Genomic DNA, 24,775 nt, shown 5'->3' on the forward strand with positions numbered 1-24,775 from the left:
TAACAGTAAAACAGTTCAAAGTGCATTACATATGCAAAATAAAATAATTTTAGAAAGTCATTAAGAATAAGAAAATAAAAACAAAGAAATAAAACTGAAAACTGAAATAAAAGTTTATTTTAAAAATAGATGTATAAATGTGGGTATATTAAGCATTGTGTTTTTCATAGTTACTACTACCATTGCTTTTGCTATTACTATTGAACAACATAACTATTACAGTATATTTAGTTGACAAAATCATGTTCTCTCAAAATCATGTTGTCATGCCCACAACATTAGTTTCACGTGTGGTTTTCAGATATGACTGTTCTCTAAGTATCCGTTTTATTTTTTCTTCTCAGGCTAAGTACCGTGAGGCCTGGCACCAGGACAAGATTAAATACACACTGACAGACTCTCCAGTTTTGGCTACAGCCAGGGAACTGTCCAAAATGTATCACCCGGTAATGCAATTTTCTTTTTGAGACATGAATGTTTTCTGTAATGATTGCTTAAACGTGAGTACTAACAGAAATGCCATTTGAAACACCACTTGTAGCACTTCTACACCAAAAACTGGGACAAGACCAAGGCCACATCATACTTCATGCCCCGGAGATGCAGTTCCAATTAAACAATGCATCCAGACCTCTAAAGTACAGAGTAACGTAAGTAAATATATAAAACTATACCAAAACCCAGTTCACGTTAATTTTATTCATGCTCACAAATAATTTATCCTCTTTTTTGCAGTACAAGTACAAAGAGGGTTATCGTAAGCAAGTTGGTCATCACATTGGAGCCCTGAGCGTCCAAGATGATCCTCTGCTCATGCTGGCCTTGAACTCAGCTAGGATTGCTAGTGATGCTCTCTACAAGAAGGACTTCAACATGTCCAAAACTAAATTCAACCTTCCAGTGGACATGCTGGCATTTGAACATGCAAAGAGCCAGATCCAAGTCAATGATGACAACTACAGAACTCGCCTGCACCAGTGGACATGCTTGCCTGATCAAAACGATGTCATTCAGGCCCGTAAAGCATATGACTTGGCCAGTGACGTAAGTATTGTTTAATGAGGTTTTTTAAATCAAAATTATTCTTCTTCTTTATTAAAATATGAGAATAAAGGTAAAGTTTTGTTTGTTTTATGAGACAGTTGATTTGACTGCTCTGAATTAAATATTATACTCTTCCTCCAGAATGTCTACAAAGCAGATCTGGAATGGTTACGGGGTTGTGGATGGGTGGCTGCTGATTGTGTGGATCATGTCAAAGTCCGAAAAGCCCAGGAGATTATGAATGAGGTAAGTTTGAACAGCCAGTTTTTTTCCCCGCAAATTCTCACTTATAATACAAACCTCCATTATCTTACAACAATGCCTGTTTCTTTTCCCCATGCAGAGACTTTACAAGAAGAATGCTAAGGAAAACTTTGGCAGATTTACCCACATTGTGGATCGCCCTGAGATTGTTCTTGCAAAGGTTAACGCCTTTAACCTCAGTGATGTAAGTGTGTCTAAAATTTGGGCATTTTCGTCTTCTAAGGGGAAAATGGGTGTGAAGAGGTTAACTTATCTACCACGTCGATCTTTCTGTTGTTACTCAGCTGAAGTACAAAGAATCATTTAACCTGGAGAAGGGCCACTACATCGGATCCGAGGATACACCACAGCTGACTCACTCTGAGAGGTCGCAAAGATGATCAGTGAGGTAGCAATGCCCATTCTAGACTTTTTTGTATGTATTTGTATTTTATTTATGTGATACATTATATTTAGAATTAGAAAGTTTTGTTGTTGTTATTCTAGAAATTGTACAAATTCAACTGGGATGAGAGCAAAGCGACTGGCTACCAGCTGAATCATGAATATATACCAGTACAACAAGCCAAGAGGGCCAGAGACATGATCAGTAATGTAAGTATCAAAAATGATGATTTCACTGAAATGTTTTCAAATGTTGATTTTTTTTGTTGTTGCTTCAAACACTGTTAAAACTGGTTTTTAAGTGATGTAAACAATTGTTAATTGTTTCTTGTATTAAAATACTGCAGTATAAGTACCTTGATGCTCATGAGAAAGCCAAAGGCCACTACATGGCTTCAACACTGGTTGACTACCCTGAGGTGGTTCGCTCTGGCCAAATGGAAAAAATGAAGAATCTGGTGAGTTGTTTTTATTATTACTATGCCTGAGTTCTAAGGTCGCTGGTCTTTGATATTCACTTGTTATAGTTTATATTTTAATTCCTCATTAACAAGACTTTTTTGATCTGTCTAACAGAGAGACTACCACAAAGCCTACAATGAAACCAAAACTAAGCTCCACATTCCTGCTAATATGATCAGCCATGTGGTTGCCAAGAAATGCCAGGAAATCCTGAGTGATGTGCTATACCGTACATACCTGCACCAGTGGACATGCCACCCTGATCAGAACGATGCCATCCGTGCACGCAAGGCCAATGAGATCTTGAATGATGTGGGTTATGGTCACAGTGATATTTAGACTGAGTCAGGTTTGTTGAATGGCTGCATTTGACTAGTTTCTCCTTGGCAGGTGTTCTACAAAGAAGACCTGAACTGGATGAAAGGCGTTGGCTGTTACGCCTAGGACACTCCTGAGATCGTGCGTGCCAAGAAGTCATATGAGCTTCAGAGTGATGTGAGGAAAATATTTGCGACTCATCTAGCCATTTACAATGAAAAGACATTATGTTTCCACCTGTCTGAATGTTAAATGTTTGTTTCCACACAGATTAAATATAAGGCAGAAGGCAAGAAGGAATGGAATAACTACTCCATTGTGACAGACACACCTGCATATGTCACTGCTGTACTGGGCCACACTTGGGCCAGCGAGGTTAGAACTCCCATTAATCTCCCATGAAGTGCTTACTTGAATACTATTAAAAGCACAATACTTTTGAATTCACTTGGTAATATGCTGCATATTTTATGTTTTATCTACAGTTGAACTACAGAGAGGCATATCGTAAGGAGAAACACATTTACACCACTGTTCTGGACACCTGTGACTACGCAAGATGCTTCAACCTGAAGGAGATCTACAGCACCGTAAGCCTGCATAAAAACCTCCAAAATGCAGAGTTACTGGTTTTATTTGTTGTCCTAGTTTCTGAAATATCTTTGTGTACATTCAGAAAGCCTATTCTGCCGCTTGGGACAAGATCAAGGCCAAGAGCTACAGCATCCCTCATGATTCCCATGCTTTAGTCCATGCCAAACAACAGAAGGTTGTCCTTAGCAATGTGAGTCTCTTCACCAATCCCTTCTCCAATTCTTATTGCCTCCATAGAAAGAGAACTGCCTGATTGTCCTAAACATACTGGACATTACACCTTCTTTGGTTTCTGTAGGTTAAATACAAGGAAGATTATGAGAAGTTCAAGACCTTGTACAGCCTGCCTAAGTGTCTTGAGGATGACCCCGCTACTGCAAGATGTATCAAAGCTGGAAAACTGGTTCTGGATGTGAGTAAAGTGTCAGCTGAGGTCCAGTTTTGTAACTTACTAAATGTCCAAATAATTGAAACTTCTTTGTAACACTTTTTCCATTAGCGCCTGTACAAAGACAAATATGAGAAAACCAAGGCAAAGATCCATGTACCTCCCGACATGCTTGATATCATATCCGCACGCAATACTCAGAAGACTGTCAGTGGGGTTGACTACCGTAAATATCTGCACCAGTGGATCTGCTTGCCTGACATGCAGGTGTACGTGCACGCCCGCAAGGTCAACGAGCAACTGAGCGACGTGAGTAATGCCTGTACCTCCAAACATGCTTCAAATTTTTGTGTACTACATGTGCAAATGCCAAACAAGTTTAAATGAGATTGCTTACGGGTTTGAGGTCTTTTGGTAGCTGTAGCCTTCACATTGCATCTAATTTCAGATCTTCTACAAAGATGACCTCAACTGGCTGAAGGGTATTGGCTGCTATGCTTGGGACACTCCTGAGATTCTTCGTTGTAAACAATCTATGAAGCTGCAGAGCGAAGTAAGTCTCATATAATTTTTTTTTCAGTTTACACCTCCTTCTCCATCCTCTCACATGTTGTCTTCTTCTCCTATGTGCTGCTCTCTTTCAGAATCTTTACAGAGCTAAGGGAATCGAGCACTTCAAGGACTACACTGTGGTGACAGACACCCCCGTCTATGAAACATGCAAGCAGAGCGCCAAGAACTTGAGTGAGGTATCTCCTCAAAAACATGAATCAACTTACATTAAAAGGCTTTTACTGCAATTTGATTGAAGCAGAACCTTCTAACTAATATAATTTCTGTCTACAGCTTAACTACCGTCATGACTACATCACAAACGTCATGGGTAAAAACACAGCTCCCGCTGTGACTGTCGATACTGAAAGGTCCCGTCAAGCCAACTACATCCAGAGCGACGTAAGATGCCGCTTACCAATACACAAGAACGTATACTGATCTCTATGTTGATGTTTGCTTCATATCACTTCCTTTCTTTCAGAACATCTACAAAGAGGCCAATAAGATGTTTATGCCCACTGGTTACTCTCTGCCCTACGACACTCCCCTAAACAAACAGGCCAAGGCCAACAGCATCATCACCAGCAATGTACGAGAACACCTCAGTTTTCAAAATGAAAAAAAAAAGAAATTAAATGTTATGAATGCATCTCATCTGATGTTCCAATGTCTGTAGATGAAGTACAAGGAAGCCTATGAGCTGATGAAAGCCAGGAGCTACATACTAGATCCTGAAGGTGTCAACTTTGTCTCCATCAGGAAGGCTAACAAGGTCATCAACCAAGTAAGTTCAAGATAAATATAAAGCTTTTCACTTTGTAAATGTAAACTTTATCACAAACGAGGATATTAACAAGGTTTCATTTTGTCATAGCGACTTTATCGTGAGAAATATGAGAAGGAAAAGGACAAGATACACTCTGAGTATGACACACCTGAGATCCGGCAGGTTAAAGCCACTCAACAAGCAATTAGTGATGTAAGTATGTCTTTATTATGAAACATGAGTTCTGTCTCATGCTACACCCCCAAAATTATTTGATGCCCTAATAATGGTTAATTTCCCTCTACAGCTGTGCTATAAGGAGAAGTACTTCAACAGCAGAGGAACTCTTCTACCCATGTCCATCACCCCACAGCTGATGCATTGCTTCCACGTCAACGAGATCAACAGCGATATAGGTGTCACCCATACATGCACTCAAATTTACTGTGGCATACTGCAAGACATGCATGCATAGCATTTCCCGCCTTAACATTTGCAGGTATGTTAACTGTGTTTATGTCTTCTGCAGCTGAAATATAAAGAGGATTTGCATTGGCTGAGAGGCATTGGCTGCTTTATGGCCGACTCCCCTGAGATGATCCGAATCCGTGAGATTACCAAGTTCAGAGTAATTATTCATTCACTTACCATGCAGGTCATATTTCACTCATAATGGTTCATTCTGATTATTTTTTTATACTAATCAGGATTATTATTTTTTTATTATCTAGAAATCACATGAGGTTGATGCCAAGAAGAACTATTCCAACTTCAGTGTAGTCCTGGACACACCAGAGTACAAGCGTGTGACTGAACTCAAGACCCACATGAGTAATGTGAGTGATTCTATATCGGCCACAGGCCTGACATCTCAACCTGTTTTAAAGCCTATTCACATTATTAAATATCTCTTTATCTGTTTCTGTCCACAGATTGTGTACCGAGCTGAGGGTAATAAGGAAAAGGCAAAATGCACCACCACTGTGGATGGCCTGGAAATTAAGAGAGCCAAGTGGGCACAGAGTCTGACCAACCATGTAAGTCATTTTGAGCCCTAACCGCAATTAAATGTAAATAATGACTTGTTATAATGTGTCAATCATTCTCAGGGTTCAGAATTAAATGAGTGGTAAAATTTACAAACGACAGTCTGACCCTCGCTGACATTTCCAATCAAAGATGTACAAAACACAGACTTCATCCAGTCTGAGGATTTCAAACATATTTGATATTTTAAGCTGATTTTATAATGCATACCACTGTATTATTTTTATTTGTCTCGCATCTCCTAGCAGCATGCACATATTTCTGTGTGAATTTGTGTTTAAAACGACTTGAAAATCTGGTAGTGTGATCCTCATTCATTTAGTGTATGATGCTGTTTTTTTCTCTGTAACCATTTACAAAGTTAAAAAGAGTATGTTTTAAAATCTGTTCAGATTTTTAAGTTGTGTAGTTTATTTCAACTTTACATGTCTTTTACCAACCTTTACCTTTAGAAAAATTACCATTCAAATTTGACTAGTTCTAGTTCATATGCTGACACACACTGTATGTGGAATATTCTTTGCATTAATTAGGCAGTCATATGATGAAAAAATGACGTTTCCTTTTTTTTGTGACAAGTGCCATTTCTGTTAGAGAATAAGAGGCTAATATGATGCTGTGAGTTACACAGTCACCTCTGCTGTTAGTCACTAAAAGAGCTACTGTAAATAATCCTATTGCCATGGGCACAAAAATATTTCTTTTATTTATTTATTTATTTTTTCAACAAAAATAATGCAAAACAGCATTCTATTACTTGATAAATTTTTATTTCTTACCTGGTAAATTTTCTCAATTCACTGGAGAAAAGTAGATATTCACCATAAAATATTTTGACTCTTCACAGTTCCAGTACATTGATCTGGCATCCAAGGAGAGGGCCTTCTTCACCCCAGAATCACACACTCCCATCTTGGATCATGCCCGTTCCATGAAAGTGGTGTACAGTGTGTGAGCTTTTCACAACACTTACATCTTTTTAGCACTAAATAACATGTCTGTATGCAGACAAGCATATAATTCTTCTATTGTATCATCTTTAGAAAAAGTACAAGGAACAGTATGAGAAGATGAAGCACAAGTATACTCCCATCCATGACACATCAATCTTGGTTCGTTCCAAGAAAGCCTACCTCAACGCCAGTGATGTAAGTCAACCAGATGCCTTATTGCTTGCTTTATTGGACTGTTCGATATCAGTAATAGAGCCCTTCTAAAATTCAACATCATTACTCTTTAGTTGCGCTACAAGGAGGCCTTTGAGCTGTCTAAGGGACATTACCACGCTGACAAGGATGCCCTGGATATTCTCTGTGCCAAGAGGGTCAGAGATGACATCAGTGAGGTCAGTAAACTTAAAGACTTTTAGTTTGCTTTAAACATGAATGTGATTTATTGAGCAATCCTGTCACTCACTCACTCCTTTTACAGGTCAAATACAGGGAGAAGTACATCAGCACATTGGGCACCTGGAAGTCTATCCCTGACCGCCCTGAGTTCTTCCACAGCAAGATTGTGAGGGGCTGCATCAGTGACGTGAGTATAACTAAAGCGTCCTACTTGTTTCTGTAATTTGACAGCTCACGGCATCATTGACAGAAACTCATATTGCTGTTTAACTGCTCTCACATGTTCTTATTCACTTTAGATCAAGTACAAAGAGGATCTGGACTGGATCAAGGGCATCGGTTGCTACGTGTGGGACACACCTGAGATGGTGCATGCTGAACACAACAAGGCCCTCTACAGCGGAGTAAAGAGAAACCACAATTTTACTAATTTCTACTCATTTACTCATTACTATGGTATACTGTATAACAAAGCCTCCACTTACTCTCTTCTACTGGCTTTTGTTAACAGAGACTCTACAAAGCATCTTATGAAAAGAACAGAGCCAACTTCAAATACTCATGTAACACACCATTCTTTGAGGCTGCCAAGAACGCTTCACTTTTGATCAATGATGTAAGTCAATGAAAGCATGACTTCATTTCATAATACAATGGTATATTAATGGCTTAATACAATGAGAATAATGGAGAAGCAAGAAAAATACAAAGTGTATGCTTACATAACCTGTTTGTCTTCCACTGCCTCTGTAATGGGTATAGCTTTAAAGGTAAACTATTACATGCTTAACATGTATACCATCTCAAATTGTTGACTGTTACAATTATATGTTGTCATATATTTACAAAGATTTCACTTTGAGTTTACCTGTTATGACATATTTTCTCCTCTGAATGAGTGCTCATCTTTACTGCTCTCGAGGCAGTTGTCTTTAACTCCTGTTTTGAAATCCTGAGCAGAGGTCCTACCGTGCCAGCTATGAGAAGTCTAAGGATAAGTACACCATAGTTGTAGATGATCCTAGAAACATCTTGGCTAAGGAGGCCAGCAAGATGAGTCAGGTAAAGCCACCATCTCCAGCCGCCCCCTACGGGTCCATCGCCTGCCACAGGGGCCCGAGCATGAAGTCGTCTCCGATCTACTGGATGGCTCTGTCGCATGGCTTCAATTTCTCTCGAATGTGTCTCTTTCTCTCCCCTGATTTAGGTGTCTGCTTGTGTTCCAAAACCCAAACAGGACTTTTTTGAGTGTGCACAGCTTGGACCAAATCTGTGTGCTACAGATACTGCTTCATCTGAACTGTTTGGTTGTTGGGTCATGAGTTAAGGTTACTCTTTTGAAATCCTTTATCTGGAGTACACAGTTTGGAACTGAGCAACTCTACCTGGATTCAGGAGCCACTTTCTGTCTCTGTCTACACTTGTGGCATGATTTGTGCGTCTGTGTGTTTTCTCAATGGACAGGGAAAATATAAATTCAAGGCCAAGGAGTTACTCAAGAGTGGCTGCAATGAGCTGCTCCGTCCTGATATTCTCGTTGCCATGTACAACTCTGGCATGTGGAGTAAGGTAACCATCTGCCCATTGGTAGTCCTCCAAGCCCCGTAGAAATCTCATCCCTTGATCAATGCACCCCTAACTTCACCCTTAATGGTTATATGCAGCCTTTAACTATCACTAGTTTGGATTTTCTACCATACCCTGCTTTTAAAACACATCCACTGATCACTTTCCATAACTTCATAGATTTTGCTAGGAGAAACAGGTAAAGTAATGTTTCATTATACAGGATGTATGTAGGAGAGACTGGCACTATGACACCTTATTACCAAGCTGGCATTTATGCAAGTCAACTATATAGGAGAGATAGATTTTAACTGAAAGTTAAGCTATGTTAGGATTAGGATGTTTTCGTAAATGTCAGGCCAGGGCAAATCGTCACAGTTTGTGGGGGAAAGATGTCACATGTTTTACCCTGAACTGTATTCAGTGGAGTAAAAAGTGTGACAACTAGCCTGGTCTCCCCTACTTTAAGGTGTCATGGTGGTGTTTGCCTCTAGTTTCTTTGAATCAGGTTGTTATTTTACAATGAAAAAAGAAACGATGCATAATTTAAATGAATTCATTAAAATATTTTATAAAATAAATAGTTTTGTTTTAAAATACATGTAGTCAAAATGTCAATATTTAATGTGAAATTTAGTTTTATAAATAGAAGCATCAATAAAAGAAAAAATACATTTGGAGATGATATGCCATGTTCAAAAGTTTGCAGAAGAATGAGCATAGAGATGAAGACATTATACAGTAGCATTAACTTGTCAGTGTCTTTGTGTATACTGTTGCCTAAAGCTGCTTTTCACTTCCATATTTTGTCTCACTGCATATTGCATGTTCTCTGTTGCATGTAAGTTTGTGTGGATCTTTATTGACGGCTGAATATCCTAGTATCCATAAGCCATTTTTTGCATGCTTTCCGCTGGATGAATTTTGTGCAAGGCAAGTTTCAGCTTGATAAACATTTCCCTTTTAATGCATGATATTGTCAGTTATTATACAACTTGCCGTAACTTTTAATAACTTTTATTAAGATTCGGAAATGTGCTTTCTCTGACTATCATTTCTTGTCCATCACTTCCTGTAGTGGAAGTACAGAGAGCAGTATGAACGTGCCAAGTCAAAGTACACCACAGTGTTGGATACCCCTGATTACCAAGTTGCCAAGCGCAGTAAGCAGATCAGCGATGTGAGTATCATCACCATCTGCCTTCCATAATATGGAAAGCATTTGTACATGCACATAGATGTTACTAATTTTCAGTGTCACCTGACAATTACTCCAGTCATTGTATGTGAATGCATTCATCTGTTCGCTTCTCTAGATCGTTTATAAGATGGAATACAACAAGACGAAAGCGACAATTTACACTCTTGGACATGACACTCCCATGAGCCAGCACATGAAGAAGGTCAAGGAGATCACCAGCAATGTAGGTTAACCTTTAATTACGTTTGCAGAAAGGAACTCATTTCTTTTTATGTCAGCATATACTTTTTTTTTACAGCTGAAATACAAGGAAGTGTATGAAAGAAACAAGGCTCACATCAATATTGCACCTGACGCTCACGAAATTCGTGCCGCCAAGGAAGCCTACAAGAACATCAGCAATGTGAGTCTGCATTGATCTGCACTGAGCATCTGCGAAACTGAATTGCAAGTCAGCGTCTTATTATGGATCTCATTATTTGTGTTTTCCTCCTTGTAGCTTGACTACAAGAAGAAGTATGAGGCCACCAAGAACAAATGGATCTGGACTGTGGACAGACCTGATTTTGTCCATGCTGCTAAGAACAGCTTCCAGCAGAGTGATGTTCGTGGCATTCAGTTTTCTACCACAGTTTCAGTTATAGAGAAAAAAATCCAGATAATGAACTGATTTGTTTGTAATTCACAGGTTGAATACAAGTACGATAAGGAAATGTTGAAGGGCTGTGTAATGTCTGTTTCCGATGATAAATACACCATTCTGGCTAAGCAGAACTCTGAGCTTGCCAGCGATGTGAGTGCCTTTTCCATATACATTTTCTATTTTTGAGAATCAACATACAATATGTGACTAGTTAAACTAATAAAAATGTCATGGTTCTTCAGGTGAAATACAAGGAGAAGTATGAGAAGGCCAAAGGCCAGTACATTGCTGTCCATGACACTCCTCAAATCCTTCATGCTAAATCAGTGGCTAAACTTGTGTCTGAGGTAAGGCACAATGTAACTTTGTCATTTGTGTAGATTCATTAAAGCACCATAAAATATTTTTTTTAAATTCATGTTTTACAACTTTTTCTGCAGACCAGATACAAGGAGGCCAGCAAAAAGGATCACCAGTCAGGCGGCTTCACAACTCTTGCTGAAACTCGTGAGACTGCCCACAGCAAAGAGGCTGGCAAAATCACAAGTGCTGTAAGTCTAAATACTCAGTTTTCACCTTACAATATATCTAATTTGTATTGATTGAGATCGCCAATCATAATCTCACATGATATTTTCACAGAAATTGTACAAGGCGAAGTTTGAGAAGGAGAAAGGCAAGTCTAATTACAACCAAATGATTGCTCCTCCTGATGTGCAACATGCCATGGAAGTGGCCAAGAACCAAAGCAATGTAAGGAACTAACAAGTATCTGCCTCAGATAATAGTCTCAGACAGAGATCGTTGTAAATCCCGCGTCTCTTTTTGTATAGATCGCCTATAAGCAGGAGGCTAAAGCCAAGCTGACGTACACTTCGGTTGCTGACCACCCAGACATCAGGAAAGCCACTCAAGCTTCTAAGCTCGTCAGTGAGGTGAGGGACACTTTAAAGGGACGGTTCAAATTCTGTTCAATTACTCACCCTTATGTCATTCCAAACATAAAACTTTCGTTCACATATATAAAACATCCATATATGGTGGTCCGTGTACGTTTTGATAGATTTTTTTTTCAATTTGAAATTAAATAAGCAGTAACGAGAAAACAGTCATTGTGTAGTTTTTTCATTTGTTAAAAAAAAAAATGAGATTTTGGCTCGATTTTAGTGTTTTTTGGTTCACGAGTAGAAAATGGATAAACAATTTCAAAATTTGTTTTCCCCTTGTGGGTGGTCATGACACGCCTCTTTCTGCAGATTGGTCAACCAAATCTGAGTCTGTGACGTCATCCTCAGTTCGTTCAACAAAATAATAGTCAAGTCAAGTCACTATTATTTGTATAGCCCTGTTAACAATGCAAATTGTGTCAAAGCAGCTTTACATCGGCTTGATATAAAGCTGGGTGGCTTTATATCAGCTTTACAGTATTTAGACGGGAAATAGTTTGTCGAAATAGTATCATTCTCCTCTGGCCAGATAAAATCAGCAGTTTAAATCTAGGCTAAAGCAGAGTCAGATTGTGCAAAGGACTCATCTGGTTCCTGTGGTCTTGTCTCGATGGCCGTCTTGGAGACAGGGTCTTCACTGGGGATCAGTCTCTGGGGCTCATCTAGGTGTCCTGACTGTAGAGGTCATCTCTAGGTGCTGATCCACCATCTGATCTGGATACGGACTGGATCCGGGTGGCTGCAGTGACCATCTGATCTGGATACAGTCTGGATCTGGGTGGCTACGGTGACCTCGAAATAAGACAGAAACAGACTAATATTAGCATAGATGCCGTTCTTCTAACAATGTAACAAGTACATCGTGTGTTATGGGGAGTGTTCCCAGTTCCCGGTTGACCTAATTAATGCAGCCTAACAATCCTTTAACGGATTTGAATTATAGAAATGTGATTGTGTACTATGTGTACGCCAGGTTAAAGAGATGGGTCTTTAATCTAGATTTAAACTGATAGAGTGTGTCTGCTTCCCGAACAGTGTTAGGTAGATTGTTCCAGAGTTTGGGCGCTAAATAGGAAAGCGATAGTTGTCTGCTGCTGTACGGGGCAGGTCCTAGATCGGGCTTTCTTCTGTGCAACCTAACGTGTTTCGCAGAAATATTTATTTCAGAAATTTTAATCAGAACCCATCCTGTTTTATTTAGCTGTGCATAGTTAAATCTGTATGGTGAAGCTGCCCTACCCATAGACAGTGCAGAACGGATGAGAAGCACAGATTTAAAACAAAAAAAATAGACGTAGGGGTGTCCCCCAGATATTTTTTTAGTAAAAAATAATGATGACAAATCTGATTAAGTTCACGCAGTTAGGATACGGTACATTTCATTAGTTAATTATTTATAGTCATTCATGTGACTGAAGTCTGTTTTTAGGATGTCAAAATGTAAATACCTCAACATCTATTGTCAGTCCTGTGTCTTGTTTCCCCCTCCTCTCGTGTCCATATTTGGCCTTCCTGTTCCTGTCCTCGTTCCCTGTCATCATTAGTTAATTAGTCCCTAGCCCTGTTTAATTACTCCGCACCTGTTTCTGTTTTTCCTCTTTGATTTCCCTGTGTTCTTAAGCCCTGTGTTTCCCTGCCTCTGTGTCCGGTCTGATCGTCATTCCTTAATGGCAACCTGTGTGTAGCTGTATCTCCAGCGATCCCTGAGCTTTGTAAATAAAAGTCTGAGTATTCAAGACGTTCCTCGCTTCCCTACTCCTGCATGTGACGTGACATCGATAGACCGTTTATTTTTGACTATTTTTTCTTTTGTGAGATATTTCAATGTATTTAGAAGTCACGTCAAATATTAATTAAGGTAAGTAATTAAAAAGACAAACAATAGCTCATCTCTTTTTTTTATATAGCCTGACATTGCATTGACTGAATATGTATATTTTTGTATATATGGTTGATGAACTCAAAAGTCTATAAATAATATAGTATAGTCAATATTAGTCATGGATACCATGATCAAATAAATAGTCATTTAAATACTTCTCAATGGCATAGCAGCACCAATATAACCCTCAACCTGTTAAAAACAAAAAAAAAGTCACCCTCTATAGGATTTACCTCAATTCTAGCACTGTTTTGGACATGGGAGGGTCATTGCAAATAGCCTGTAAATGCAAATCGGCTGAGGGTGGATTTAATTTTTACTGTACTGTAGGCTAATCATAGGAATGTCACATTTAGCCAGGATTTATGTTATGAGTGTGCACAGCCCTGGACACTTAAGTAACATCTTGATAACTAGATAGATTACTAACTCTTAAGGCTTGTGCCAGTGTGTTCGGCCTTCCACCAATTTTTATATAATAGGCCTAACATAAATAATGTAGCGTTAGTCTAGTTGAGTTGGACAGCAGACATCTGCTACAGCATGAGCCGCAGAGCAAGATTGACAGGACCATAGGGTTGTGCCGAATTCCGAATATGGAAACGTTTGGATTTGTGCAGAGAGAGGTACCTTGAGAGAGGTAGGATATGAGCCCAACTTTACCTTCAGTTTCGCTTTGTTTTGGCTTGTTAATACTGAAATTATATTTATCCATTATAAAATTGATAATTTATTTTATTGGTGTATTAATGACATCAATTACTACATTCTACAACTAGAGAGCTTCCAGTAGGTTATTTTACGGAGCTGATCCGACCACCTGCAATCAGTTGACGAACATTCTTTTCTTTAGTGACATTCAGCCAAGTATGGTGACCCATACTCGGAATTTGTGCTCTGCATTTAACCCATCCATAGTGCACACACACAGCAGTGAACACACACACACACCGTGAACACACACCCGGAGCAGTGGGCAGCCATTTTATGCTGCAGCGCCCCGGGGAGCAGTTGGGGGTTCGGTGCCTTGCTCAAGGGCACCTCAGTCGTGGTATTGAGGGTGGAGAGAGCGCTGGACATTCACTCCCCCCACCTACAATTCCTGCCGGCCGGAGACTCGAACCCACAACCTTTGGATTACAAGTCCGACTCTCTAACCATTAGGCCACGACTTCCCCAAAAGGGGGAAATACTAGGCTTCTAATACTAGGCTGTATGTTATTAAATTGTTATATATATATATATATATATATATATATATTTTATTTACAAATTGTGTTTTTCCCATTTCATTCGTTGCTGAAAATTACTTCTACACTAGTAATCTACATTTTAAATTTAAATCAGTTAATATTCAGAAACAGGTTATTTTATTTTCAAAGTAACCCCCCAATCATACACGCACAAAAAAATAAAAATTAGCATGCACCCTCACTTTGTGCACTCTAAACACTTCAGGAGTTTCGAAGTCGTCATCGGATTGGTTAGATTATACAGGATTTCCAGGAGACGTGTGTCGCGTTCTTTAACGTTTCACCTGGAAACAAATGTCATGGTGCCAAACCCCCTCACGAAAGAAGAAAGCCGTCATGTTTACAACTGATGACGAGCGCTTGTCAGGATCAACTAAACACTGAATTCTCAAAAGTATGTGAAAAAATTTAAAGAATCTTTAAAATATGCCCGAGAGTTTTACACACCGGTCTGTTATTTTGGCGACATTTCCACGCACCTAAACATGACGCAGAACAAAACTAAACGTAATTGGTTGCTTTACCTATCAGTCATATGGCCTCTTGGGCAGGCCTTGGCCATTCAAAGCGGCCAAAGTTCCCAGACCTTCAGCCGTCAGTCTGGCTACGCGAGACTAACGTTACCTAAAAACAGACTTCAGTCACATGAATGACTGTAAATAATTAATTAACGAAATACTGTATCCTAACTGCGATCTAGGACCTGCCCCGTACAGCAGGTTTTTTATTATTATTCAATAACAGAACAACAAATACAATTACAAAGTAAGAACAAAGGACAATGAGGGTTACAAACAATAATCCAAAGCATACTATGTTATCTTATAAGACTTACACCATGAAAAAGTCTTACATGCAATAGAATTATGATTTAAAGAGCTTAAGGTTTCTTAAAGAGTTTATATGCACATCAAAATATTTCCTGAAAATAAAAAAGTAAGGAGTTTTCTTTGAAAATTTATGAATGTAAAATTTAGCAAGAAATGGCAATAATTAATAATAAATTTGCGCTTAGAAGGGTCTAAATTTTAAGGAGTAACCAAAAAAACTAATTCTGTATTTGGGGTTATACAGAAGTTTGGATATAAATATTTTTTAACAAAATTGGAAAAGTCAACCCCAAACACTTTACAATAAGCACAGTCCCAAAACAAATGATTGATCGTTTCTTCAGACTGAAAGCAAAAGCAACAATTGGGGGAAATACTATTGTTAAATTTAGCAAGTTTGTAGTTAACCAGATAGCAATTATGGATAATTTTGATAGAGACTTCAACAACTTTATTAGATAAGAAGAATTTTTGTCAAAGAAGCCAAAACTCTTTCCATTCTATATCACTAAATATGTTATTCCAAAAACTCACACATGCAGGTAAAGAAATCTGAGAGCTATTAATAATTGAATGAATGTCTTTGTTTGACATGGTATTGAAGAAGTCTTTGGTCAACAAATAAGTTATTGTTGTCAAAAAGAGGAGAGTCTAAACAACCTTTAGGGCCAGACTTGACTAAGGGTATAATATAATCAGGAATTACACCAAAAACAGTGGCATGTTCTCTTGGGGGGGACTGGAAAAGAGAACTCTTGCATAAATTGTTCATAAGTAAAAAGGACACCCCGATCATCTAAACGTTGACTGACTAAAAGTATATTTTTATCAAACCAATTCAGAGATTTATTTTAATATCTAATATTTTTATTGTTCCAAATAAAGTAGTTATGTGGAGAAAAATTATAATTATGTGTAAGTGGCCAACTTATTAAAGCCTGTTTATGAAAACTAGATAAAGTTAAAGGTATTTTAGAGATGTCAAAGTTGCAGTGCAACAAATGTAAACCTCCAGCTGAATTTCCAACAGGATGTGGGGTTGTTTAAAAATGTCTTTATCCATTTATCTTTAAATGAATTATTAAGAGTGGAAAAATCCACTAACTCAAAACCCCCCATATCCTGATCAGCTTTTTTTTTTTTTAATTGAGTTTTAGAATTCCAAACAAAGTCAACTATAATTTTGTCCAGCGTTCTACAACTTTCCACAGAAACATCCAGTACCATTGCAGGATAGATAACCCTAGATAACCCATCTGCTTTAGAAAGCAACACTCTACCTGTTATTGATCACACTGTACAAAGAATTTAATTTGTGTCGGATAGAGAGTATAAGAGGTTCAAAATTAAGCTTTGCTCTTTTTTTTCCTGCTCTTTACATATAATTATACCTAGATATTTGACTTCAGCTTTGACTGGGATGTCACAAATTTTAACATCAGTAGAATCTTTTATAGATAAAAGTTCCCATTTATGGATATTAAGACATAAACCAGAAGCAGAGGAGAAAAAAAACTTAATTTTGTCTAAAGCTAAAGGAACTTGATCTTTATTTTTCAAAAAAAGATTTGTGTAATCAGCCAGTTGGCTTATTAATACTGATTGATTTGCCACAGAGATACCTTTTAAATTACTATTTTGAATGTGGATGGCTAAAAGTTGCATAGGAAGCAAAAAAAAGGCGAGATAGGGCAGCCTTGATGGATGCCTCTCTCTATGTTAAACCTATGAGTAGTACCATGTTGTAATTTAACTGAAGCATTGGCATTATTATACAAAGTTTGAATTGCATTAATAAAATCAATGGAATCAAAAGCTTTATAAAAATCAAGAAAAAGCAAAAAACTGTCATCTGGGATCAGAGCTGAGTAATCTAAAATATCAAGAACAAGTCTAATATTGTTTGAAAAAAGTCTATCTGTCATAAAGCCCGACTGACATTCATCTGTTATATCATCTAGGACACATTTAATCATCTTAGCAAAAATCATGGCTAATATTTTGTAGTCATTATTCAGAAGACTTATAGGTCGCCAGTTTTCCAACTGAGAATGGTCTTTTTGAGGTTTAGGGATCAAATTTATTTTACCCTGAGTCATAGAGGGTGGGAGAATACCCTTTTTATGGCTTTCTAAATAAACGTTGAAGAGAAACGGTGAAAGATAATTTGAAAATGTCTTCTAAAACTCTGTGGTCAAACCATCATTCCCATGAGCTTTATTAAGTTTTAACTTGTCAATGGCCTCAGAAATATCTTGAATTTGAATAGGAGCGTCACATAAATTCTTGCCAATATCATTAGCAGCAGAGGACTATTATTTTGCTGAACGAACTGAGGATGACGTCACGGGCTCAGATTTGGTTGACCAATCTGCAGAAAGAGGCATGTCATGACCACCCACAAGGGGAAAACTAATTTTGAAATTGTTTATCTGTTTTCAACCTGCGAACTCGTTTTATTTAACAAATGAAAAAACAAAAAAAACGACCGTTTTCTCGTTTCTGCTTATTTCATTTCAAATTGAAAAACACACTATCAAAACGTAGACGGACCTATGGTCAACGGTGCTTGCTTGACACCCAGGAACAAACCTTATTGGTTCTTGCACACAAAGCGATACATTTGAGCTTCTGTGTTTACCATACTTGTTCTGCTCTGTGTATGTGCATTGATCAAAGTTTATATGTGATTAAAAATATACATTAAATCTGTTTATTATATCAAATAAAAAAATGTGTCTTTTCTAAAGACTTGAATTAAAAAGTTCAATTCATATGGATTTTTTTTAAAGATCTCTTTATGTACTTTTTAAAATGTTTTAAAAGTTTTGGGCTTTCAATGGAGGGTCAGAAATCTCTCAGGTTTCCCTAAAATATTTGTGTTTCAAAGAAGAACAAAAGTCTTATGCGTTTTTGAACCACATGGGAGGAAGTAAATAATGATGGAATTTTTATTTTTGGGTGAACTGTTTCTTTTAGTATGCAATCCTCTCTAGTAAAGTATTGACATGTATTGTTGTAATAGTAAGTAGTAATGGTTGCAAAAACTGTTCTTGTAGATCGGATACCGTGATAAGGCTCGCCAGGAGGCCAGCCGTGGTGGAACGCTGCTCGGCCGTCCTGATATCACCCTGGCCACTGAGGTGTCCAAACTGACCAGTCAGGTAATACCGTTCGCAACGCCACACTAGACACGATGCAATCCATAGACTTTCATTGCATTTATCCACAAGGAACACAGGGGTTTAGTTTGAAGCCGCTGGATATGTATTTTTGACAATGATTTCCTTACACCTTCACCATCATGGAAGCTGCATGCCATCATTATGCAATAGTACTCAAAGATAACTAGTAGATTCAAATGCCTCAGCAGTGCTTCTCATGCCCATCAGCATTAATACTGTCATTGTCTATATGAGCCCTGAATGTCTCTTGTAATCTGTACCATCCCCATCTGCTCACTGTTCTCTCTCTGCGCTGTATTTATTCATGTCTATCCACCTGATTCTTTCCTTTCTCTGTAATCCATCCATCTGTTCATTCATAAATTCATTTTCACTGTTCTGTCCCATCTCATTGATGTTACCCTGCCATTTCACTGCGCTTTTTAGGTGGAGGAAAAGCCATCCCTCCATGGTGCTGCCTCCTTTGACACTCCTCAGATGCGTCACATTAAGAAAATGAGTGCCGTGACTAGTGATGTAAGAAGGGTCACTGGCCCCTGGGGCGACATATTTGCACTTCTCGGTCTGTCTGATCTCCATGTTCTCTTTCCCTGTGACTCACTTAGTTGTTGAACTCCAGTGGCACTCGATTTGATAAGATTTGCTGAAGATTTTTGGGTCCTGTAGACATTGAAGTTTTCTTTGTTGGTTTTCAGTGTTTTTGCCCACTCAGTTTTACATTTCCACCCATTACATTTTTTGCATCTTTTTGTTGCTAATTTTGTCTCTTTTTGTGTTTGTCATGCAAGCTTTTGCCTTGTTGCCAAGCATAGGCTTATAGGCCAACACTCACAGTTTTGTCATTGTTTTTTTTTCTCATCAGTAGCATTTTTGCCCACATTTCTTTGTCACTTTATTTGTCTGGCATGCAAATAGTTTTATCTCTCAAATTGTCAGAACTAGTGTCCAGTTTTCTGTTGCATTCCTTTGACATACATCCTTTGATGTATTGAGGAGTGTGCAGATTCAATATAAGCAACTCTATTATTAATTTGTTATATAATGTACAGAATTAAATGAACTAAATCATTCATGCCATTGCTATGTTTAAAAGACCAGAAACGCACTTACCACAATTGATGATTGGTTTTATTTAGTATAGTATTGAAAGTAATCATTTGGTCTACACACTCCTCATGTTACTCTCTTTATGTCACAAATTTGATTCCTCCACAGATCAGAATCTCTGGGAAAAGATTCAACCTTTTCACCACCTTTCCTTCAGTTAAAGCTGAAGTGTGTCATTTTTCTTTAAGTAGGCCATTTTTAAGGGATGGTTCACCCAATAAGTTATTTAATCATCTACCCACCCTCATTTCTATATATATATGTATATGTATATGTATATCTATCTATATCTCTCTCAAATACTTTTTTGCTTCAAATTCATGTTGTGCAATGACTCTTTTAAAAATCCCTATGGGAAATAAAATGTAAAAATAAAATACTTACAAGAACCAAGGCTGCTGATGAAAATGGACGGGCACTATTGCACTCTGTTGGTTCAGTGATGCTAGTGACAGAAATCACACACTTCAGCTTTAATACCACAAACAATATATGCTGATGTGATGCTTTTGAATGCTCTGAACTTTGTGTTGGTCTTCCCATTTTGGGCTAGTACAGTGTGAACATGATCTGAGTCATACTGTATTAGACCCAACTGAAACCCTGTTGTAACGAGACTCTTTTCAGTGTCACTTTCTTTCCACTGATGACTGCATGGAACGATTAATTTGATATTCATGTCTCTGTGCTTTTGCAAGCATTTTGGCTCTGTGATAATAATTTGGATGGAGATAATACAACACTACCTGCAACTAACAATGTCACTGTCCTCTCTCAAAAGTTGAAGTACAAGGAGAAGTTTGACAAGGAGATGAAAGGGAAGAGACCACAATATGATTTGAAGAACAGCAAGATTTATCAGACTCTGAAGGACGCCAATGATCTTGCAAGCGAGGTGCTTCAGTCTTTTCAAAAAAATTAATGAACAGTATTTTACCAGTCACAATTCACATTGAGAGTGTTTCATATCATGGTGATTTTTTTTTTTTTTTTGCATATATCTATCATGCAGGTGAAGTACAAAGGTGACCTGAAGAAGATTCACAAACCTGTTACGGACATGGCGGAGTCTCTGTCCATGCAGCACAACCTCAGCACTAGCAAGCTGTCCAGTGACATAAGAGCTCTACAGCCGGCTTCATTTCCCTCTCATCAAAACTGCTTTATCTCACACACTATAACAGTGAAATATCACATCTTGTAACACATGTAATATCACAAGAGCCATCTTTCATCCTTATAGAAAGCTCCCATTTGAAACTATTTACTCATTCCAGGCTATCATTTGGTAGTGACCCTCATCATCCGATTTTAAACATACTACTACTACTAGCATTAGATTTTAACTTTAAAATGTATCTCCTTTTTTGCTCGCACATGACCCTAGTGCTATTTTCTTCTTCTTCCTTTTTAATTAACATGCCTTGTGCTTATAAGCACTCTAACATCTCATTTTTCCTTTAACAACATTCCCAGCTGAATCTTAATTAACTTTTCCCTGGATGCCTTTTTTTCTGTCTACATTTTTCATTTCCATTATAATGTGTGCATATAAACTAGAAAAGGAAAGCTTACCAATGCAAACCTTGAATGTTTGCTTGACAGATTTATCTGAACATTTAAAAACGATTTGAAAAGGTTATTGTTATGGATAACCTTATGTTAAGGTTATTTAGGCCATATGTAGTTTAAAACCTTGGGCTGTTTGAAGTTGTAAGTCTTAGATTGAATATTCCAGTTTACTTACAGTTTGAAAAAAAGGGTTTGGTTGAAAATAAGTTTTAAGGATATGTAGATTGAATTCTTGAACAGTTTAAAGAGAGATTTGAAGTTTGAATGTTACATATGGTTTATATGCTTCCATAGCTAATGTGTTCTGCTTGAGCATTATGGGTTCTTGGTAGGCAGTTACTAGACAGTTGGTAGGCCATTCTGGTTGGTTGTTAGGGTATTGTTAGGTGGTTACAAAGCCTACAGAGTCAAAACAGGATGAAGGACTGTCAAGTTTGGTGGAAACAGCTTAAAAGCTCTAGAAGGAATTGCTTCATGCATTATCAAAGGAAGTCTAGAGATTTTTTGGGAATTGTACGGCTCGCTATAGGTAAAACATACCCATATCTGATGAATTAGAAAAGACAACGCAATACATAAGGACAGTCTGTTGGTCTGTGCTGGTGTATGTAGTTTGAATGGAGAAGCAGGTTATGTTAGCAATTTTGATATTAGAATATTTAACTTTTGATTATTTGAAGTTTACAACATCTTGCTCATTCCATTATCAGTGTCATTATGTCAATATACGGCCTCCTTCATGTTTTATGAACATGATAGCCGTTCTTTTCTTTCTTTCTTTTTTGTCCCCACCTTTTCACTTTTTGGCCTTTTTAAAATGGGAGAGATGAAGCTCTGGATTTCTATTTTGTTTTATTGAGCTGCTTTATTGGCCATTCCTCTTTAGTACCAGTACAAGAAGTTTGAGGAGAGTAGGGGTCAGTACCATATGATGCCCGACGCACCTGAGCAGCTTCACCACAAAGAGGCCTCAGAGCTGCAAAGTCAAGTAAGTCACATACAGTTCTGGAGCTTTCCGCAGCTGATGTCACCTGCTTCTCTGTGTGTGAAATGAAGACCGATTCTGCACATAGTGGACCTGTTCATTTAATTTCATCAGGCTTGTCAGTCTACTCTTATGCAGCTATAATAGATTTATTTGTCATTTACACTTCATTTGTTTGGGTTAGTTTGTCCTGTAAAACTGCTTTACAAGGACTCATTTGTACATTATGTAAGAACAAAGCTGTAAAAACGCGTCACTTCATCATTAAAACCCCAGACATTTTATATTGTAAAAACACCATAAACATTGTATTTAAATGAATTTTCCACACTGTTAATCATATAGTAAACTCTATTCTCAGTCTCAGTGCTTAGAAACATATGGCAGATTGATTGACATCCAATAAAAAAAAATACAACACAGACTGAATAAAAAGATTCAGTATGCAAACAAAGCTTTGGTGTTTGCTTAAGTATTATATGCATAACCAATAACCGTTTTCTATTTGTATGTTCCTCACCTTTGGGCTTTTGTTGAATGCAGGTGAAATATAAGGAGAAATATGAGAAAGATAGAGGCAAAGCCATGCTGGATTTCGAGACTCCTACTTACGTAACTGCTAAGGAGGCTCAACATCTGCAGAGTCAGGTAAATACTGCTGCCTAAGCTTATTTTATTCAGTGCAAAACCAATAACAGCATATATTGCTCAAGTATTCTTTGTAACCCAGTGTGAATGAATGAGAAATGCTAAGTTGAATTCAAATACCGTGTGGATACAAATATTGTAATGCTGGTAAGTAATTGGGACACCACAACTTCCAACCAGGACCCATGGATTTATGGTAGGCATTTAGATGTCATGTGTTTATAGTTTTATAGCGGTTTTGAAGGTTTCACTGTAGATGCAACACACTGATGGGCGAAAGCATTTTAAGTGAATGTCAAGATACTCAAAACATTATGAACTGTAGAAAATGTCACCGACTGAGGAACCAGTGTGATCATGGACTCGTATTCCAGAGGGTTCATGTATCTTTCATTCTTCTATCTTTGCGGTGGATAGAAAGAGTATAAGAAGGACTTTGAGATGACAATGAAAGGAAAGAACCTCTCTGGGTTGGAGGTCACCCCTGCCATGATGCATGTCAGACACGCCACGAAAATTATTAGCGAGGTAACATGAAGCCCTTATATATTCATCCTTCCATCCTTGTAATAATACTAAGACCACATACACGTTATAATCCTTACATGAGTGTCTTTGAAGTTTCCATTACACCCGAGTAGGTCATGGTTTGTATGCATGAACCATCCTTCTGCTGTAATACACTCTCAGTAATTCCCTTCCCCTTCCAACATCTGTGTGTGTGTGCTTTCTTTTGTTGTTTGTTTTCACAAGGTTCCCACAGTAATGGAGATATTAGGAAATATAATTTCAGGCTAGGATTTCCAGTTTTTCAGAAATTGTGATTCCAGGCCAGGAAATCTAAAAAGTCATGGAGGTTTTTATAGTGACAAAGTTATACTTGGCTCGTAATGCATCATTGTGCAGTCTCTTTGAAATGATTGTAAACTATTTCTTACGATTGACTAATTGAAATTCATTGATCAAAAGGTGTGGGAACCCTGTTTTTAAGGTTTAACAAATCTTTTATGGTCATATATTTTGGATTTTATTTTGTTTTGTTTTAAAATAACCTCTTTAGATCTTGATTACTCTGAGCATGTATATGAAATAACATTTTATTTTATTATTATTTTGTATTTTATTTTCACCTCTTTAGATCTTGGTTTGGCTTCAAAATCATATGAATGCTGCTACGAAAAGAATGTCTCAGAGTCTAAATTTTTGTCAATACTCTTGCCTGTGAGATTTCTGATAAACATTGTTTGTCTATATCAGGTTGCTTTTCAAACTCAGCAATGCCTTTGCTCTATGTAGATTATACTCAGTTACTTTAATGGTGTCTGGACAACATGCACCTTGATTATATTCTGGATGTGAAGCTTTAACTCAAACCCAGAGCAAATGCTTGGTGACGTTGAAAGAAATGTCAGTGAGCACAGTACTGCACAAGTACAGTGTCTATGTCTGTGTGTGCTATGTGTCTGCAGTCTTTCTGTTCTTCTCCGCCTTGTAGAAAGAGTACAGGAGGGATCTAGAGGAAGGGGTGAAGGGTAAAGGGCTTACAGTGCTGGAGGAAACTCCTGAGTTACTGAGAGCAAAGAATGCTACTCAGATCCTGTGTGAGGTAGGATGGCTAAAGCTTAGCTGAATTCTTACCTGCAGTCCTCTGCCACAACACCACTTCCTCCTCAACACACTAATCAGGCAGAAAGTATTCCATTTGCCTCTTGTTAATCAAAAAAACTAATCAAGCTAATGGAGTTTCCCTTTGGTTCGCCATCTAACCAGGTTTGGTAAAGCACA

At 37.9% G+C, this 24,775-nt stretch overlaps 1 protein-coding gene across 1 annotated transcript in view; it reads left to right on the forward strand.

Moving 5' to 3' along the window:
* Positions 1-24,775, forward strand: part of LOC306877416 (nebulin-like) — a gene marked incomplete at both ends in the record, with an annotated part of 51,295 nt that overhangs the window by 18,024 nt on the left and 8,496 nt on the right. Inside the window, 52 exon segments of the mRNA XM_079429192.1 lie at positions 345-446; positions 542-592; positions 594-650; positions 736-1,044; positions 1,186-1,290; positions 1,388-1,492; positions 1,593-1,667; positions 1,673-1,696; positions 1,795-1,902; positions 2,040-2,150; positions 2,269-2,466; positions 2,545-2,595; positions 2,599-2,649; positions 2,743-2,847; positions 2,958-3,062; positions 3,149-3,256; positions 3,365-3,478; positions 3,566-3,763; positions 3,903-4,007; positions 4,099-4,203; positions 4,301-4,408; positions 4,491-4,598; positions 4,686-4,793; positions 4,884-4,988; positions 5,083-5,187; positions 5,305-5,403; positions 5,507-5,611; positions 5,708-5,812; positions 6,670-6,771; positions 6,866-6,970; positions 7,063-7,167; positions 7,254-7,358; positions 7,471-7,575; positions 7,683-7,787; positions 8,636-8,740; positions 9,816-9,917; positions 10,054-10,161; positions 10,237-10,341; positions 10,438-10,542; positions 10,627-10,731; positions 10,824-10,928; positions 11,022-11,132; positions 11,224-11,334; positions 11,415-11,516; positions 18,553-18,657; positions 19,105-19,194; positions 20,567-20,680; positions 20,798-20,902; positions 22,244-22,345; positions 22,886-22,990; positions 23,408-23,518; positions 24,486-24,596. Coding sequence (XP_079285318.1) covers positions 345-446; positions 542-592; positions 594-650; positions 736-1,044; positions 1,186-1,290; positions 1,388-1,492; positions 1,593-1,667; positions 1,673-1,696; positions 1,795-1,902; positions 2,040-2,150; positions 2,269-2,466; positions 2,545-2,595; positions 2,599-2,649; positions 2,743-2,847; positions 2,958-3,062; positions 3,149-3,256; positions 3,365-3,478; positions 3,566-3,763; positions 3,903-4,007; positions 4,099-4,203; positions 4,301-4,408; positions 4,491-4,598; positions 4,686-4,793; positions 4,884-4,988; positions 5,083-5,187; positions 5,305-5,403; positions 5,507-5,611; positions 5,708-5,812; positions 6,670-6,771; positions 6,866-6,970; positions 7,063-7,167; positions 7,254-7,358; positions 7,471-7,575; positions 7,683-7,787; positions 8,636-8,740; positions 9,816-9,917; positions 10,054-10,161; positions 10,237-10,341; positions 10,438-10,542; positions 10,627-10,731; positions 10,824-10,928; positions 11,022-11,132; positions 11,224-11,334; positions 11,415-11,516; positions 18,553-18,657; positions 19,105-19,194; positions 20,567-20,680; positions 20,798-20,902; positions 22,244-22,345; positions 22,886-22,990; positions 23,408-23,518; positions 24,486-24,596 — 5,559 coding nt within the window.

The sequence above is a fragment of the Barbus barbus genome (genome assembly GCF_936440315.1).
Source record: "Barbus barbus genome assembly, chromosome: 11".
NCBI classification, from domain to species: Eukaryota; Metazoa; Chordata; class Actinopteri; order Cypriniformes; family Cyprinidae; genus Barbus; species Barbus barbus.